Genomic DNA, 15,880 nt, shown 5'->3' with positions numbered 1-15,880 from the left:
TATCAACATCCATCTGTCAATCAACATGCAGCGATAACAAGCAGCGATAACAGCCCTGTGTGTGTGTGTGTGTGTGTGTGTGTGTGTGTGTGTGTGTGTGTGTGTGTGTGTGTGTGTGTGTGTGTGTGTGTTGTAGATGTAGAGGGCCCTATCCCAGTGCTGTTGACCCTGAGGAGTGAAGGGGGCGTCGCTGCTCCTCACTCACTGGATCAAGTTTCGGAATAACATTGGGAGCACTTAGACTCGGCACAGTAATATCCTCACTCCCAAGTGAAACTGAAAGTGCAAGAGTGAGGATATTACTGCGCCACACAATATAGTTATCCCTCTTACTTAAGTCTCTCTGGTATGCCGCTGTCTGTTGTGTCATGTTCCTGAAGTTGGGTGCAAATTCACTTGCTGGTGTGGCATTCCTCTGGAGACAAGCTGGAGCTGGAGCATATCAATATCAATATCATATCAATATCCCCCAGAAGAGTCAGGTGCTGCTGGTGTGGCATTCCTCTGGAGACAAGCTGGAGCTGGAGCATGTCAATATCAATATCATATCAATATCCCCCAGAAGAGTCAGGTGCCTTGGTCTTCATCACTATGATCCTGCTGATGTTCACAAACACCATGAAGTTCACCTGAAGAGCCACATGGAAATTGACCAAAATTGTTTGTCTGCTTGTGTTTGTGCTGTCGCTATTTATGTGTCCCTGCAAAGAAGGTCTTTTGGATTCATGAACTGCAGACAGTCCAACCTGGTGGCCTTAAATGAAGAACTGGCGCTACAGTGTTTCCTTTGAGTTTGTTTGTTATTTCACGTTTTGCAATATGTTTATTTTATTTATTTTCTATTTTTTTCTATTATTTTCTTTTTGTATAATTGTTGACTTTATTGTCCTATTCATGCACATTATTGATAAGATTCATGATTTTCGTGTTTGGTATGACCTGTGCGCCTAGTTGGCAATTTGGTGACGTAGCCTACCTCTACCTGTTTTTAGTCACACCTGCCCAATCCTCTCCAAGACGCTGAGGACGGCTGTTTGCCGAAATGCGTCCGTCTGGTACAGTACATGCATTCAAGATAAATAAAAGAACGAGAATGCATTTGAGAGTGTGTTTATCTTTCTTTAAACTAGTTTTTCTTTTTACGCACCCAAAGAATTGATAAAATTCGGAGTTTGAGCGCATCTGCCTTTCTGATCTGAGGGAGATTACACGAGCTGCACAAACCATGGAGGTATTACAAGAACTGGAGAAAGTGAGGGTAGTCCCTCTCTCTAAAAAATGGAAAAAGGTTTGCACACTTGAAATCCTTTTTTTTAGTTTTATTTTCTTTTCTTTAGCACAGAATAATGACGTTTCGACCGTGTGGTCTTCTGCAGATTAACTACAGGAACATACTGATTGACTTTAAATTACACCTGGTCTGCAGGGGTGTTAGTCCATGGGCCAGATGAGATGTCGGTACCACTCAAGGTGGCAAAGGTTGCTTATACTTTTTGAAAACATACATGTCTGTAGTTAACATTTTTGTATGATAGCCCTTCTGGAGTTACAGCTAAATTAGGGTTATCAGCTGTTAAAGTTACCCTCCCCCTTTGAAAAAACACATTTTGACACAGGTGTATATCTTGCTATTGGCCTTTGTTAAAGACATATTTACATATTCTATTTTATTATGCTTGGTATCATTTTGAAGGGGACAATCTGAGCTTTCATTCAAGTCCTTTTGTGAACACTTTGGACAAGTACAGCCAACCCTGGAGCTCTTCAAACTTTTAATCACACACATTTTCCTGCCATTCCGCCTAAATCATATTTTTTCTTTTAATCCTGTGGCATCAGGGAGCATCAAAGATACAAAATGCAAACATTGCAATACTGGCATGACTCTAAGGATTCAGAAAATGTATCATTTGCCAATATTATCTCATTCTGAGGGGGTGATATTCAGCCTTATATCAGGCATGGCGTTTTTCGAAGAAAGCAGACCAAACAGTAAGCAGACCAAAGTCAGTAAGATTCACACTAATTGTATAAATTTTTTGAAACAACGGGAATACAGCATAATCATTTTACATTCAATTAACAACTATGAATAACCAACAATAGATTTTACATTTGTCAGGTACTGTGAAAATATCATTGTAGGCCTACAATGGTAATAATACAAACAAAATGATATGATAATAATAAAAGATTATACTACTACTAATAATAATGATAATTAAAGCTGCGAGCAGCAATGTGGGGGCCAAGCTTTGGAAATTTGGAAAGACAACCCCCCCTCCGCCCCTCCCCCTGTGACCACCATAGAGGAGTATTTGTGTGCTTTTGTCTGGGCTTGAGAGAGAGAGAGAGAGATGAAAGCGTTACTGAAAAATGAGCTGACTTTCTGTGATTATAGCGCCCCCATAGTGGTCAAAAGACATGACATGGGAGAGTGGGCATGTGCAAATGGAACCCCCCCCCCCCACGACCACCATAGAGGAGGGTGTGTGTGCTTGTGTCTGGGTTAGAGAGCGAGAGATATGAAAGCATTAATGAAAAATGAGCTGACTTCCTGTGATTCTAGCACCCCCCTAGTGGTCAAAAGACATGAAATGGGAGAGTGGCCGTGTGCAAATGGAACCCCTCCCCCCCTACGACCACCATAGAGGAGGGTGTGTGTGCTTGTGTCTGGGTTAGAGAGCGAGAGAGATGAAAGCATTAATGAAAAATGAGCTGACTTCCTGTGATTATAGCGCCCCCCTAGTGGTCAAAAGACATGAAATGGGAGAGTGGGCGCGTGCAAATGGAACCCCCCCCCCCCCCCACGACCACCATAGAGGAGGGTGTGTGTGCTTGTGTCTGGGTTTGAGAGAGAGAGAGATGAAAGCATTAATGAAAAATAAGCTGACTTCCTGTGATTATAGCAACCCCCTAGTGGTCAAAAGACATGACATGGGAGAGTGGGCGTCTGCAAATGGAACCCCCCCCCCCTCGACCACCATAGAGGAGGGTGTGTGTGCTTGTGTCTGGGTTTGAGACAGAGAGAGAGTGGATGTGAAGAAAATAGGCAAAATTAATTTCTATTTTTTTTGTTTTTGTGTGTGTGTCCTTGGGATGTGTTCCTAAGTCCACTTACCAAGTTTGTTGTCGATAGGTGAAAGTGTTGTTTATTATAGCGCCCCTAGTGTTCAAACGTCACCAAATTTAGTGAAGGTCCTCCGGATGTGCTCACAAGTCCACGTACCAAGTTTGGTGTTGATACGAGAAAGTTTTACTAATTATAGCGCCCCTAGTGGTCAGAGTGCACCAAATGTATTGTACGTCCTCAGGGTGGGGTCCCAAGTCCATATACCAAGTTTGGTTTCGATACGTGTAAGCATCGCTGAGATATGAGCCTACTTCCTGTTACTATAGCGCCCCCACAGTTGTCAATGGGCACCAAAGTTGTTGAGGCTTCTCTTAATTGGGTTCTGAGCCCATGTTCTAAGTTTGGTCTTGATACGTGAAAGCCTTGCAGAGATATAGGTTCACTTCCTGTGTGGCGGCTTCGCCGCCAAATTGGATTGGCTGTTACAGGCGAGCACTTCCGTCAATTGTTCCATAAAGCAATGCAATGATAAGTCATGGTCTGAAGATTGTCTGTGCAAATTTTGGTGAGAATCGGATGAAATCTCTGACCTGTGAAACTTTTTGAAAGTTTTGATCTTGGTCTATTGGTGGCGCTACAGCGTTTGTGGAAAAGTCTTGTTAATTGGTGGGTGGGGCTATACCTATTGCGTTAATGTACTGAGCAAGTTTCAGCTTGATAGGTCTAAGCATTTTTGAGTTATTTGCATTAATGTTGTTGAAAAATTGATGAATTTTGACCTGTTGGTGGCGCTGGAGTTTTGGGCTCTGGGGTCTGAAAATTGAGGTATGTGGTCATTGGCTTAGGGAGAATAAGTGTACCAAATATCCCAACTTTTTACTGTATGGTTCTTTGGTTACATAGAGAATAGGTTCACATGCTGTTTTTTGGTGCGTCACCAACTTTGATTGGCTGTGACAGGCAAACGCTTATGAATATTTATTAACAAAGTGATAAGTCTTGAGTGGCCTTGTCTGAAGGTCATGTGTGACAAGTTTGGTGAGAATCGGATGAAATCTCTGACCTGTGAAACTTTTTGAAAGTTTTGACCTTGGTCTATTGGTGGCGCTACAGCGTTTGTGGAAAAGTCTTGTTAATTGGTGGGTGGGGCTATACCTATTGCGTTAATGTACTGAGCAAGTTTCAGCTTGATAGGTCTAAGCATTTTAGAGTTATTTGCATTAATGTTGTTGAAAAATTGATGAATTTTGACCTGTTGGTGGCGCTGGAGTTTTGGGCTCTGGGGTCTGAAAATTGAGGTATGTGGTCATTGGCTTAGGGAGAATAAGTGTACCAAATATCCCAACTTTTTACTGTATGGTTCTTTGGTTACATAGAGAATAGGTTCACATGCTGTTTTTTGGTGCGTCACCAACTTTGATTGGCTGTGACAGGCAAACGCTTATGAATATTTATTAACAAAGTGATAAGTCTTGAGTGGCCTTGTCTGAAGGTCATGTGTGACAAGTTTGGTAAGAAATGGACAAAATGTGAGACCTGGGTAACTTTTAGAAAAATTCAGCCTGACCTGTTGGTGGCGCTGGAGTTTTGGGGTTTGTTGTCTGTAAATTTAATAGATTCGGGCAAATTTGAAGTTGAATGAGTGTGCCAAATTTCAGAACTCTGGAGTGTATGGTTGGCTGGGAAATGGGCAATGTGTAATAATAATAATAATAATAAGAATAAGAATACGTACAATCACTATGGGTTGCCTCGCAGCTTCGCTGCTTGGCCCCCAATAATACTAAACAGCCTTCAGAACATGAACGGTACTAAAACAGGTCATCATTTTCTGAATCTGACTCCCCAAGTTCAAATGAAGAGTTCTTTTCCAAAACGCTATATCCACCGTTTTTTTTTCATTTGTATTTTCATGATTTTTTTTTTTTTAAATGTTGTTTTCCAAATAATTTCAGAGAAACTGTATTGGGTTATGTTTAGTTGATTTATCTTTACTCAATCAAAACAAAACAACAGCAGTTTTTATTGATATTACCTGAAATACACAATTAAATAACATGAATTATTAATGTTTTCAGAAATGGATTTATAGCATTTTGGAAAAGAGCTCTTCAATATTGGCTGTGACTCCTCAGCTTTTTGGTTGCTGCAGGTCTGCAACCTACACATGTCTGTGCAGGACAGTCCATTGGATAGGTATGTGCAACCTGGCAGTTTGCATGAACGCACACACTTGCACGAGAGCAGCTCCAAAACCACCTCTGGTGCAGGTGGAGAACGCATCCAGTGAATGGCCAACTTGCCATCATTGGCCATCCATCCATGCTGTGTTGGGCTTGGAACCATTGGAGATGTTTGCAGACAGCCCCTCCAGACTTCTGCTTGGTAGTTGGCCCATTCGATGTGCAGGTAAAGCCAGGCAGCTGGCTTGATTCAATTACTCCCTTTTTGGCACGAAACAGCTGGTGACGCAGTTCATTAATTTTACCTGTGCTGCTATATGTACATGCAACAGGTAAACTGCTCAATTGTCTGGAGAAGATCCTCAGTTACATTCCACGACTTTCCCAGTTGACTGGTGTCTTGGTATGAGGTGTCCTTTTTCAACATCTTCAGGGCTTTCAACTTGCCTTGACCAGCAAATGCACTGACGGTATCACAGCCCGTGAAGGCGTGTAGGCCAATTAGGCCATCACACACGCCATATCCAATTGAGCAGTTTAGCAATGTCAACAAAATGAGTGCTATTCTGTCTTCTGCTATTCTGTCTTCCACATTTCTGATAAATAGGACAGGTGATGTCTGTCTGGAATGCTAGACAAAGCACCATGACATCAGTGTCTTCAGCATTGATAATCATTGACTTTGAGCCTGCATTAGTTGCATGCAATGCATGCAGTAGCAAACGCGTGTCAGCTTCCTCGTGCATTGAGTGCAATTCTGTTACTTCCTCACACTTCTCCTTTGTCAGCTTGTAACACGTTTCTTCACAGGTGATGAACAGAATTTTGCCATGCAGAAATTGTCTGTCATTGTACTGTGGATGTTTCCATTCTTCCACCAGAAACTTGATGAGGCTGCTCTTGTTGGAGGAAATGCAAAGGAATTTCCGCCACTGTCTCACATGGTGTCCACCTACTGTACCAAGGTCCCTGTGCTGGAGAGTGGAGTCTGCACCCTTGTTTACTTGTTCAGCATCTTTGATGGAAGTTTGACGGTAGACATCGAAAACAAAATCTAGCCTCTCACTTTGTGCACCTTCTTGCAGGACTGACATCATCGCTGATTTTGCCACCTGTGCAAAGGTTCTATTGTCGCCATTCATTTTTTGTATAAGTCTCATCCCATCGATGATGCAGGTAGATGGTGTTGGGATATGTTCTGCTGGAGACACATTCTTTTTGAGTTCTAGCAAGAACATCCTTCATATTAACATTCAAGACTAGAAGAGGACCCAACATCTTTGAAATTCCTTGACAAGATGACCAAGCGACGCTTCAAAACATTCTCTGATATTAACACAAAAAGATCTCATGGAAAGCAAGGTCAAGATGTTGTTCTGAAGGCCGACAGAAACCTGTTCAGCCACATGATCCTTGTGGCTGAAAGCAGGAATGTTAATATGAAGGATGTTCTTGCTCACCCACTTGGCCAATGCTGATGGCACTTTGCGAAAAACCAACAAAGCTGCACTTGCTAGAGAACTCAAAAAGAATGTGTCTCCAGCAGAACACATCCCAACACCATCTACCTGCATCATCGATGGGATGAGACTTATTAAAAAAATGAATGGCGACAATAGAACCTTTGCACAGGTGGCAAAGTCAGCGATGATGTCAGTCCTGCAAGAAGGTGCACAAAGTGAGAGGCTAGATTTTGTTTTCGATGTCTACCGTCAAACTTCCATCAAAGATGCTGAACAAGTAAACAAGGGTGCAGACTCCACTCTCCAGCACAGGGACCTTGGTAGGTGGACACCATGTGAGACAGTGGCGGAAATTCCTTTGCAGTTCCTCCAACAAGAGCAGCCTCATCAAGTTTCTGGTGGAAGAATGGAAACATCCACAGTACAGACAATTGCCGCATGGCAAAATTCTGTTCATCACCTGTGAAGAAACTTGTTACAAGCTGACAAAGGAGAAGTGTGAGGAAGTAACAAAATTGCACTCAATGCACGAGGAAGCTAACACGCGTTTGCTACTGCATGCATCTAATGCCGGCTCAAAGTCAGTGATTATCTGAGTCAACTGGGAAAGTTGAGGATCTTCTCCAGAAGATTGAGCAGTTTACCTGTTGCATGTACATAGCTAATAGCAGCACAGGTAAAATTAATGAACTGCGTCACCAGCTGTTTCGTGCCAAAAAGGGAGTAATTGAATCAAGCCAGCTGCCTGGCTTTACCTGCACATCGAATGGGCCAACTACCAAGCAGAAGTCTGGAGGGGCTGTCTGCAAACATCTCCAATGGTTCCAAGCCCAACACAGCATGGATGGATGGCCAATGATGGCAAGTTGGCCATTCACTGGATGCGTTCTCCACCTGCACCAGAGGTGGTTTTGGAGCTGCTCTCGTGCAAGTGTGTGCGTTCATGCAAACTGCCAGGTTGCACATACCTATCCAATGGACTGTCCTGCACAGACATGTGTAGGTTGCAGACCTGCAGCAACCAAAAAGCTGAGGAGTCACAGCCAATATTGAAGAGCTCTTTTCCAAAATGCTATAAATCCATTTCGGAAAACATTAATAATTCATGTTATTTAATTGTGTATTTCAGGTAATATCAATAAAAACTGCTGTTGTTTTGTTTTGATTGAGTAAAGATAAATCAACTAAACATAACCCAATACAGTGTCTCTGAAATTATTTGGAAAACAACATTTAAAAAAAATAATTCATGAAAATACAAATGAAAAAAAACGGTGGATATAGCGTTTTGGAAAAGAACTCTTCATTTGAACTTGGGGAGTCAGATTCAGAAAATGATGACCTGTTTTAGTACCGTTCATGTTCTGAAGGCTGTTTAGTATTATTATCATTATTATTAGTAGTAGTATAATCTTTTATTATTATCATATCATTTTGTTTGTATTATTACCATTGTAGGCCTACAATGATATTTTCACAGTACCTGACAAATGTAAAATCTATTGTTGGTTGTTCATAGTTGTTAATTGAATGTAAAATGATTATGCTGTATTCCCATTGTTTCAAACAATGTATCAATGAGTGTGAATCTTATACTGACATGGTCTGCTACTGTTTGGTCTGCTTTCTTCGAAAAACGCCATGCCTGATATAAGGCTGAATATCACCCCCTCAGAATGAGATAATATTGGCAAATGATACATTTTCTGAATCCTTAGAGTCATGACAGTATTTCAATGTTTGCATTTTGTATCTTTGATGCTCCCTGATGCCACAGGATTAAAAGAAAAAATATGATTTAGGCGGAATGGCAGGAAAATGTGTGTGATTAAAAGTTTGAAGAGCTCCAGGGTTGGCTGTACTTGTCCAAAGTGTTCACAAAAGGACTTGAATGAAAGCTCAGATTGTCCCCTTCAAAATGATACCAAGCATAATAAAATAGAATATGTAAATATGTCTTTAACAAAGGCCGATAGCAAGATATGCACCTGTGTCAAAATGTGTTTTTTTCAATGGGGGAGGGTAACTTTAACAGGTGATAACCCTAATTTAGCTGTGACTCCAGAAGGGCTATCATACAAAAATGTTAACTACAGACATGTATGTTTTCAAAAAGTATAAGCAACCTTTGCCACCTTGAGTGGTACCGACATCTCATCTGGCCCATGGACTATGTGGCTTCTTTTAACCCTTACTTCCCCTGCAGAAAATAAATGTACAGAGTCCTGTGTGGTGAAAAAAATGTGCCAAAGCAACATTGTAAAAACAAAGCACTGGGTTACATAGAGGTTAAACACAATAAGCAATTAGACAAATTTAACAGTGTAGCAATGGAGCATGTATGTCAAGTGAGACAGTCCAGATTTTAAATGGTATCACATAGTCCATAAAACATAGTTCATAAGGGGGTAGGAGGCCCTGGTCTACAAAAAGGGGCGGATATCCAAATCTTCGTTGAGTCCTTTTGGGGCCAGTGTCTGCAGATGATAGATCCAGAAACTTTCTCTTTTCAATAGCTGGTTCTCCAGCAGCCCCTCTCCCTAGGCACTTCACTCGACTCAAATTTTGTTTCGGATGATACTCAATGTGGCGGACTCCCGCGTGAACGCGCAAACAAAGTGTAAGTGTGTAGGGGGAGGGTTTAGGGCACGTTTCGGAAAGGGCCACCCAGGTAAAAAAAAAGTATACTTAAGTAGTATTTTCTTGCCATATACTTATTGTACTTTTAGCATGCTATAGAAGAGCATACTTAATTGTGTTATTTTGGAACAACTATTAGTGTATTAAGTGCACTTAAAGATATTCTTTAAGACATCTTAATTATACATTAAATGCACTATTTTGTGTTAAAATGGAACAACTAAAAGTATATTTATCATACTTAAATCATATCTCAGTTTAAGTACATTTAAAATGTCATTAACTCTGCAAATTAGCATACTTAAAGATATTCTTAAATACAGCTTAATTATAAATTAAATGCACTATTTTGTGTTAAAATGGAACAACTAAAAGTATATTTATTATACTTAAATCATATTTCAGTTTAAGTACATTTAAAATGTCATTAAATCTGCAAATTAGCATAAACATTAGTGTATTTCTGTTGTCTCAAAATACTACTACAATACAACCTCATTCTTTTTCAACATGTTTTTATTAACACTTGGAGCACACTTAAAACATACCAAAAATACTCTTAATCCAGTATTTATGAGCATATCTTAATACAGTATTTATTATATATTAATGAGTGCATTCACAATATTCTTTAAAACTAGGCGCCTTATATGAAAAGAAAAGGGCAAACAAATACATTATCAAAAATACTGGTTTCCAGCTGGCTAACAATTCAGCCACATGAAGTAAAATGAAGTATAAACAAAAGCTAAAATAAATAACATTTCTTGATAATCTAATACCAATGCTAATGAGGGATCGGTTTAAGGTCCTTCAGTCATAATACCATGTCTTCACTGCCAGTGTCACTGGTAGTGCGTGGTGAGTCGCTTTGGCTGGAGGAAATAGATGAATCTGCCATGTTGTTTATGACTGCTTTCAGTGATGACACCATCTAGCAGCTCTAAAACAAGGATGCAATATAAAAAGGGTCAGTATCACATTATGATACAAAGAATAATTATCACATTGTGTCAGAATATAGAACATATACAGCGAGGATAATAAGTATTTGAACCCATGCTAAAGTTGACTAAAGAATATTTTTTTAAATTGATCTTAATGCCTTTAGTAAAAAAAAGGACACCAATTGTCTTTGTGAATGTAATGTATCGTAAATAAATAAATGTTCTTCCTTAAAATACAGGAGTCATAAGTATTTGCACCCCTATGTTAAATTCCCATAGAGGCAGGAAGATTTCTATTTTTAAAAGCCACTTATTTCATGGATCCAGGATACTAAGCATTCTGATAAAAGTCTCCTCAGCCTTTGGAATTAAAATAGCCCCAAATCACATACCCTTCACTAGGGATGCAACGGTACAGTTTTGCCACGGTTCGGTTTGTATCACGTTTTTTGGGCCACGGTAACGGTTCGGTTTCAATATATCAATATTATCTTGGCTCTAGCATACAGGAGGCTATATTTGCCTTTTCTATTTCAAATCAACAATGTGCTTCTACTTACACTTGCAGAGAAAATATTAAATGCATAGCCTGACACAGATGAAGCAGAATCACAAAAATGTATTAAAAGAAAAGAACACCATCATTGCCTTCTGTCATAAACAGGCAATGTTATCCATAGTGCAGTGCAGCATAAAGTAATGTGTAGTTATTTATTTAATAAACTCACTGTTCTTCACACATTTAAAGAAAATACTTAACTGTTATACACCCTCAAAAAAGTAGTGAACAATTCTGAAAATCTTCTCAAAATAATTGGTGAGGTAGTACTATGTGTAGTTTCAAATGGATATTTGATTTGGGAGTGCCTGCCCTGTCCTCTTTTATGAACGTAAAAAATGTAAACATAGACAAAAGTGCAGTGCAGCATTAAAAATATTAGAACAATGAAATGAACATTATTGCAACCTGTTGTCAGGGGGGGGCAATATTCCGAGAAGAAAGTGGCAAATTTGCCACTTCACAAAGTGTCTGTTTCCCCTGTGTCTCCTGTCGTGTGTGTGTGTGTGTGTGCGTGTGTGTGCGAGAGAGTTGTGTGATTGACGAGTGGACGAGCGATTGACTGATTTAGCAGTGAGTTTATTGTTTTTCGAGTGGACACCTCCCGCTGCCCGTAGCCTAGCATGTACAACGTCAGGAAAATAAATGACCCGAGTTTGGAATGACATGTCAGCCTCCCCATCTCCTATAACCTCCCATCCCTACAATATTTTCCAGTAAACTATCAAAAAGAGAATACACTCAGCTGTGTCGGCGTCACGCTTTCTTAGGCTACTCTAGCGAGCAATCAACGCAGGGCAGAACCACGGTTACAATGTTACACACAGACTTTATAATGTGGCAAATTTTCGACCTTCTAAAGTGGCAAATTTGCGTCTTTACAAAGTATATATACGTGGCCCTAATACGTCGTCGTATTCCTTATGTCTTTGGGAATTATAGGAATATTGTTGTCGAAAGGCTGCAGCAATGGATGGTTGGGTTTTCGGTGGCAAACTAACTCTCCGTGCTGCTCCACTTAAGGTTACAGCCGGGTGATGAAGGCGCAAGTGGGCCGACATGTTGGATGTGTTACCTTTATTAGGTGATCGTTGTGAAGCAGTGCTTGCAATGCACACTGTGCTTTGTTTACTGACAGTCTTTTTGCCTTGTTCGTGGGCTACTTCAAATGTCGCCATGATCATGCAGCCGCCGGTAAAGTTTGTTTCTTCTCACATGACTCCTTCATTTGCATTTCAACGCGCTTATTGGCTCTTGGGAAATTCAGTAAAATTCTGATTGGTTGTTGCAAGGTTGACGAGAGGCAAGCTGAACAGTCAGAGAAAACGCATCCCCCGGGTCCTAAGCACTCCTCTCTATCGCTCCCAGGCTACGCGCGCGCAATAACCTTGTATTAAATAAAAAGTTTAATGTCGCGTATACCGAAATATTGCGGTTTAGGTGAGTCTATTGAACCGAACAGGCCAAACCGAACGGTTCAATAAATTATTGAAAACCGTTGCATCCCTACCCTTCACCATACCTAGAGGCTGGTATGATGTTTTTTTTTCAGTTAGCCTATTAGCTGGTTTGATTTGCATTGAGCTCAATGAGCATCAAACCAGCTAATAACTGAAAAAAACACCATGCCAATCTCTAGGTATGGTGAAGGGTATGTGATGATGAGGGGCTATTTTAATTTCGTAAGTCATGGTTGAGGTCAGGACTCTGTGCAGGCCGGTTAAGTTCATCCACACCAAATTCTATCATCCATGTCTTTATGGACCTTGTTTGCACACTGATGCACAGTCATGTTGGAACAGAAAGAGATTTTGGACAATTCCATGCTCCCAACTTTGTGGGAACAGTTTTGGGGATGGCCCCTTTCTGTTCCAACATGACTGTGCACCAGTGCACAAAGCAAGATCCGCAAAGACATGGATGACAGAGTTTAGTGTTGACTGGCCTGCACAGTCCTGACCTCAACCCAATAAAACACCTTTGGGATGAATTAGAGCAGAGACTGAGAGCCCGTCTCCTCGTCCAACATCAATGTGTAACCTCACCAATGCGCAACATCACCAATGCGCTTCTGGAAGAATGGTCAAAAATGCCCATAAACACACTCCTAAACCTTGTAGAAAGCCTTCTCAGAAGACTTGAAGTTGCTATAGCTGCAAAGGGTGGACCAACATCATATTAAACCCTATGAATTAAGAATAGGATGTCTATTGACATCATACTTTTGGCAATATAGTATACACCGATGCAAGCTCTGTAGTGCTTCATCAGTGAAAAATACTGTCCATCTCCACAGCTTATTTTATGTGTTTTCATGCAGAAAAGAAGTCTGAGGTCAATTTTCGCCGAAGTTACACTGTTTTTTGGATATTCATTTGCACTTACCAGGTATTCCTTTATGAGTTTATCAGGGTCTTCAAGTACACAACAAGTGCTTTCAGGTGGCAAAGTCTCAACGAGCCAATGATAGGATTCTGCAAAACAGGGAAATATAACTGAACACTACTTAACTTACACTTACAAATTAAGCATCTTAATGTTTACAATGCCTTTTTGTGCAACCGCCCAACATTAACTTGGATTGGATTGATTTTTAGTTGGCAGGTGCATGGTACGGCCTGTAGCTCATGGCCTAATATTGGTTTTCAAAGTGGGAGGCACAAAACTACTTCTCACTAACCCAATCAATGGCAGCCATGATCTTATGTCCTGTTTCTCCTCCCTTCCTATGGCACTCAGCAGACAGCCTGGAGCAGATGATGTCAAGTTCTGGCATAAACTTGGACTTCAGTTGCACAACGCGTGTGAAATTCTGCACATATCTTGAATCATACGAGGGTAGAGGAGACAGAAAGAATGTACAAAACAACCTAGAAAGAATAACAATTAGCATACAGAAAATATTGATCTGTGTCATGGTATGTCTTGAATACAATAGTTAAGTGTGTTCTCAAATTCAAACAAATTGTGAATACAAATAACATTCCTTTAAAAACAGCCCTTAAACATGCAATGTACATTTTTGTGACTCAAACGACAGTTTAATGTAGTCAGACTAACAGGTTTTTGGACTGTTTTGTTGGCATGATATCTGCTTAAGTGACTATGAAGAGCATTCCATGTTTTTAATGAGAATATGCACATAGGTATGGGTGTCTACAACCAAAGTAACCATGAGCTAACCTGATGCTTCTGTAAGAATGCTTCTGCACTCTGCACTGCCACATCTGTGGAGAAAGAAAGCATATCAAACTCAACAAATTTACACCATGTAAAACTATAATAGTATTAGATTACTGAATCATTTTATGAAGAAAACGTTTAATTACATTGAGGCCTGTTTGTGATTAACAAATCACTCAAACATTTAAAGTAGGCAGCCTCTCCCATGATCATGAAAAACTTACAATTATTTAATTACCAAATATTGGTGGTCAACAAAGCTTTTCAGTGGCAAACTGTAATTTGCTTTACCCTTTTAACTGATATATAAGTCAAATGAGAGCCAATAGCCTACAATAATGCTGAGCACCTCATACAAAAATAATGATTAGTCTAATGCTTGTGTAACGTTACAGAGACTAGGCAAGATGGTGTAGCTTGCTACACGAACATTAAAATAATTCAAATGTTTCTGGACGAACTTGTGTCTGTACCCATGCAAATTGTTCATGACACATAAGGACAATTTGGCCAAACAGACTGGCCGTACCTATGTTTAAACATTACACTTTTCAGATAATAATCGAACTATTAGTATTCTAAGCCATAAACCTAGGCTGGGTTTGTGCGGGGCTAGTGGCTACCTTGTTAGCCGACCGTTAACTGCTAGCATAAAACAGTAAACACGTGGAGTCATCCTGTCACTTCCATGAACAGTCATGTTTTATGAAACAATCCCATCAAGGCATAACCATCCCTATCTTCGGCAGGGAGTAAAACTGACCTGGGAAACATGATACAATTCTAACGTTAGCCTGAGATGATAACTTAGCCGCCATGATTTTTTACCTGCTCGAGTTAACATATTTACAGTTTACACATGAGATCTGCTGAATGATTATTTAAGTTGTTGTTATGCTAAACTCCCTAAAATTACCCCAAACTCAAAATAAGAACACTGTGTGTGAATAGCAAATACATACCTTACAATCCACGAGTTAGGAAGAGGCAGCCAGAGATCCTCGTGTGTTTTGAAATAATGCTTCTACGGCGTCCATTGACGGACACATTTCCTCCAAACAACTAATCGAATGCGTTTCGCACAACTGACTCCATTTCACCTAGAAACCTAATTTTATTGTGTAAATCCTACGAAAAATGATTCAGTAAGATGAGCAATAGTGAGATTTCATTTTTTTGAGAGTGAGGCTACTGCCAAGTCTTGAGATTCTGATACTGAATTAACATGGAAATACAATATCTGTACAAATAACGACTGTTCTTTACCTGTTAGCTACAGTAGCCTACAATAAGTGCTGAACAAATGTTACTAAATAATAATAAATGCACAACAATAATAAAGTATGCCTAAAAAGTCTGCCTTTAAAATCCCAGGTTGAATATAAGTGCTCTGAACTGTATTAAAAAAGTTGTAGAAATTTTGCAAAATCTACTGTACTGTCAGTAGAATATAAAAAAAAAATACTGAAAAAGTATATTTTATACTGCCTTTAAAAATATGCTCAAATTTTAGCACACTTACAGCAACATTTCATCATATTTTTTTAAACACATTTATTCACCACTTACTAAAAGTTGAACTTAATTGCATTTTTTAAAAGTATACTTTTTAGTTTAAAGAAAAGTATACTTTTGAAAAATGAAATTAAATGCAACTATAAGTAAGTGTTGAATAAATAGGTTTATACAAATATGCTAAAATGTAACTGTAAGTATGCTTACATTTTAGCATATTTTTAAAAGGTAGTATAAAATATATTTAAATTTCACTATACTGAAAGTGTACTTCAGAATTACATACTTAAGTACAGTATAGGTATGTACTAAGGAAA

General features: G+C 39.6%; 1 protein-coding gene across 2 annotated transcripts in view; it reads right to left on the bottom strand.

Annotated features, from left to right (window-relative positions):
* Positions 1-455: 455 nt before the first annotated feature.
* LOC134088458 (major histocompatibility complex class I-related gene protein-like) overlaps positions 456-15,880 on the bottom strand; it is a 28,451-nt gene continuing 13,026 nt past the window's right edge. For both annotated transcript variants that reach the window (XM_062542421.1, XM_062542422.1), the window contains exon 7: positions 456-521. In XM_062542421.1, the coding sequence (XP_062398405.1) occupies positions 479-521 (43 nt within the window). In that variant the 3' untranslated portion in view covers positions 456-478. The remainder of the gene's footprint in view (positions 522-15,880) is intronic.

This window comes from Sardina pilchardus, chromosome 8 (assembly GCF_963854185.1).
Source record: "Sardina pilchardus chromosome 8, fSarPil1.1, whole genome shotgun sequence".
In the NCBI taxonomy this organism is placed as follows: domain Eukaryota; kingdom Metazoa; phylum Chordata; class Actinopteri; order Clupeiformes; family Clupeidae; genus Sardina; species Sardina pilchardus.
Note: the sequence above shows the minus strand (reverse complement) of the source record. Positions and strands in the feature narration are given on the sequence as shown.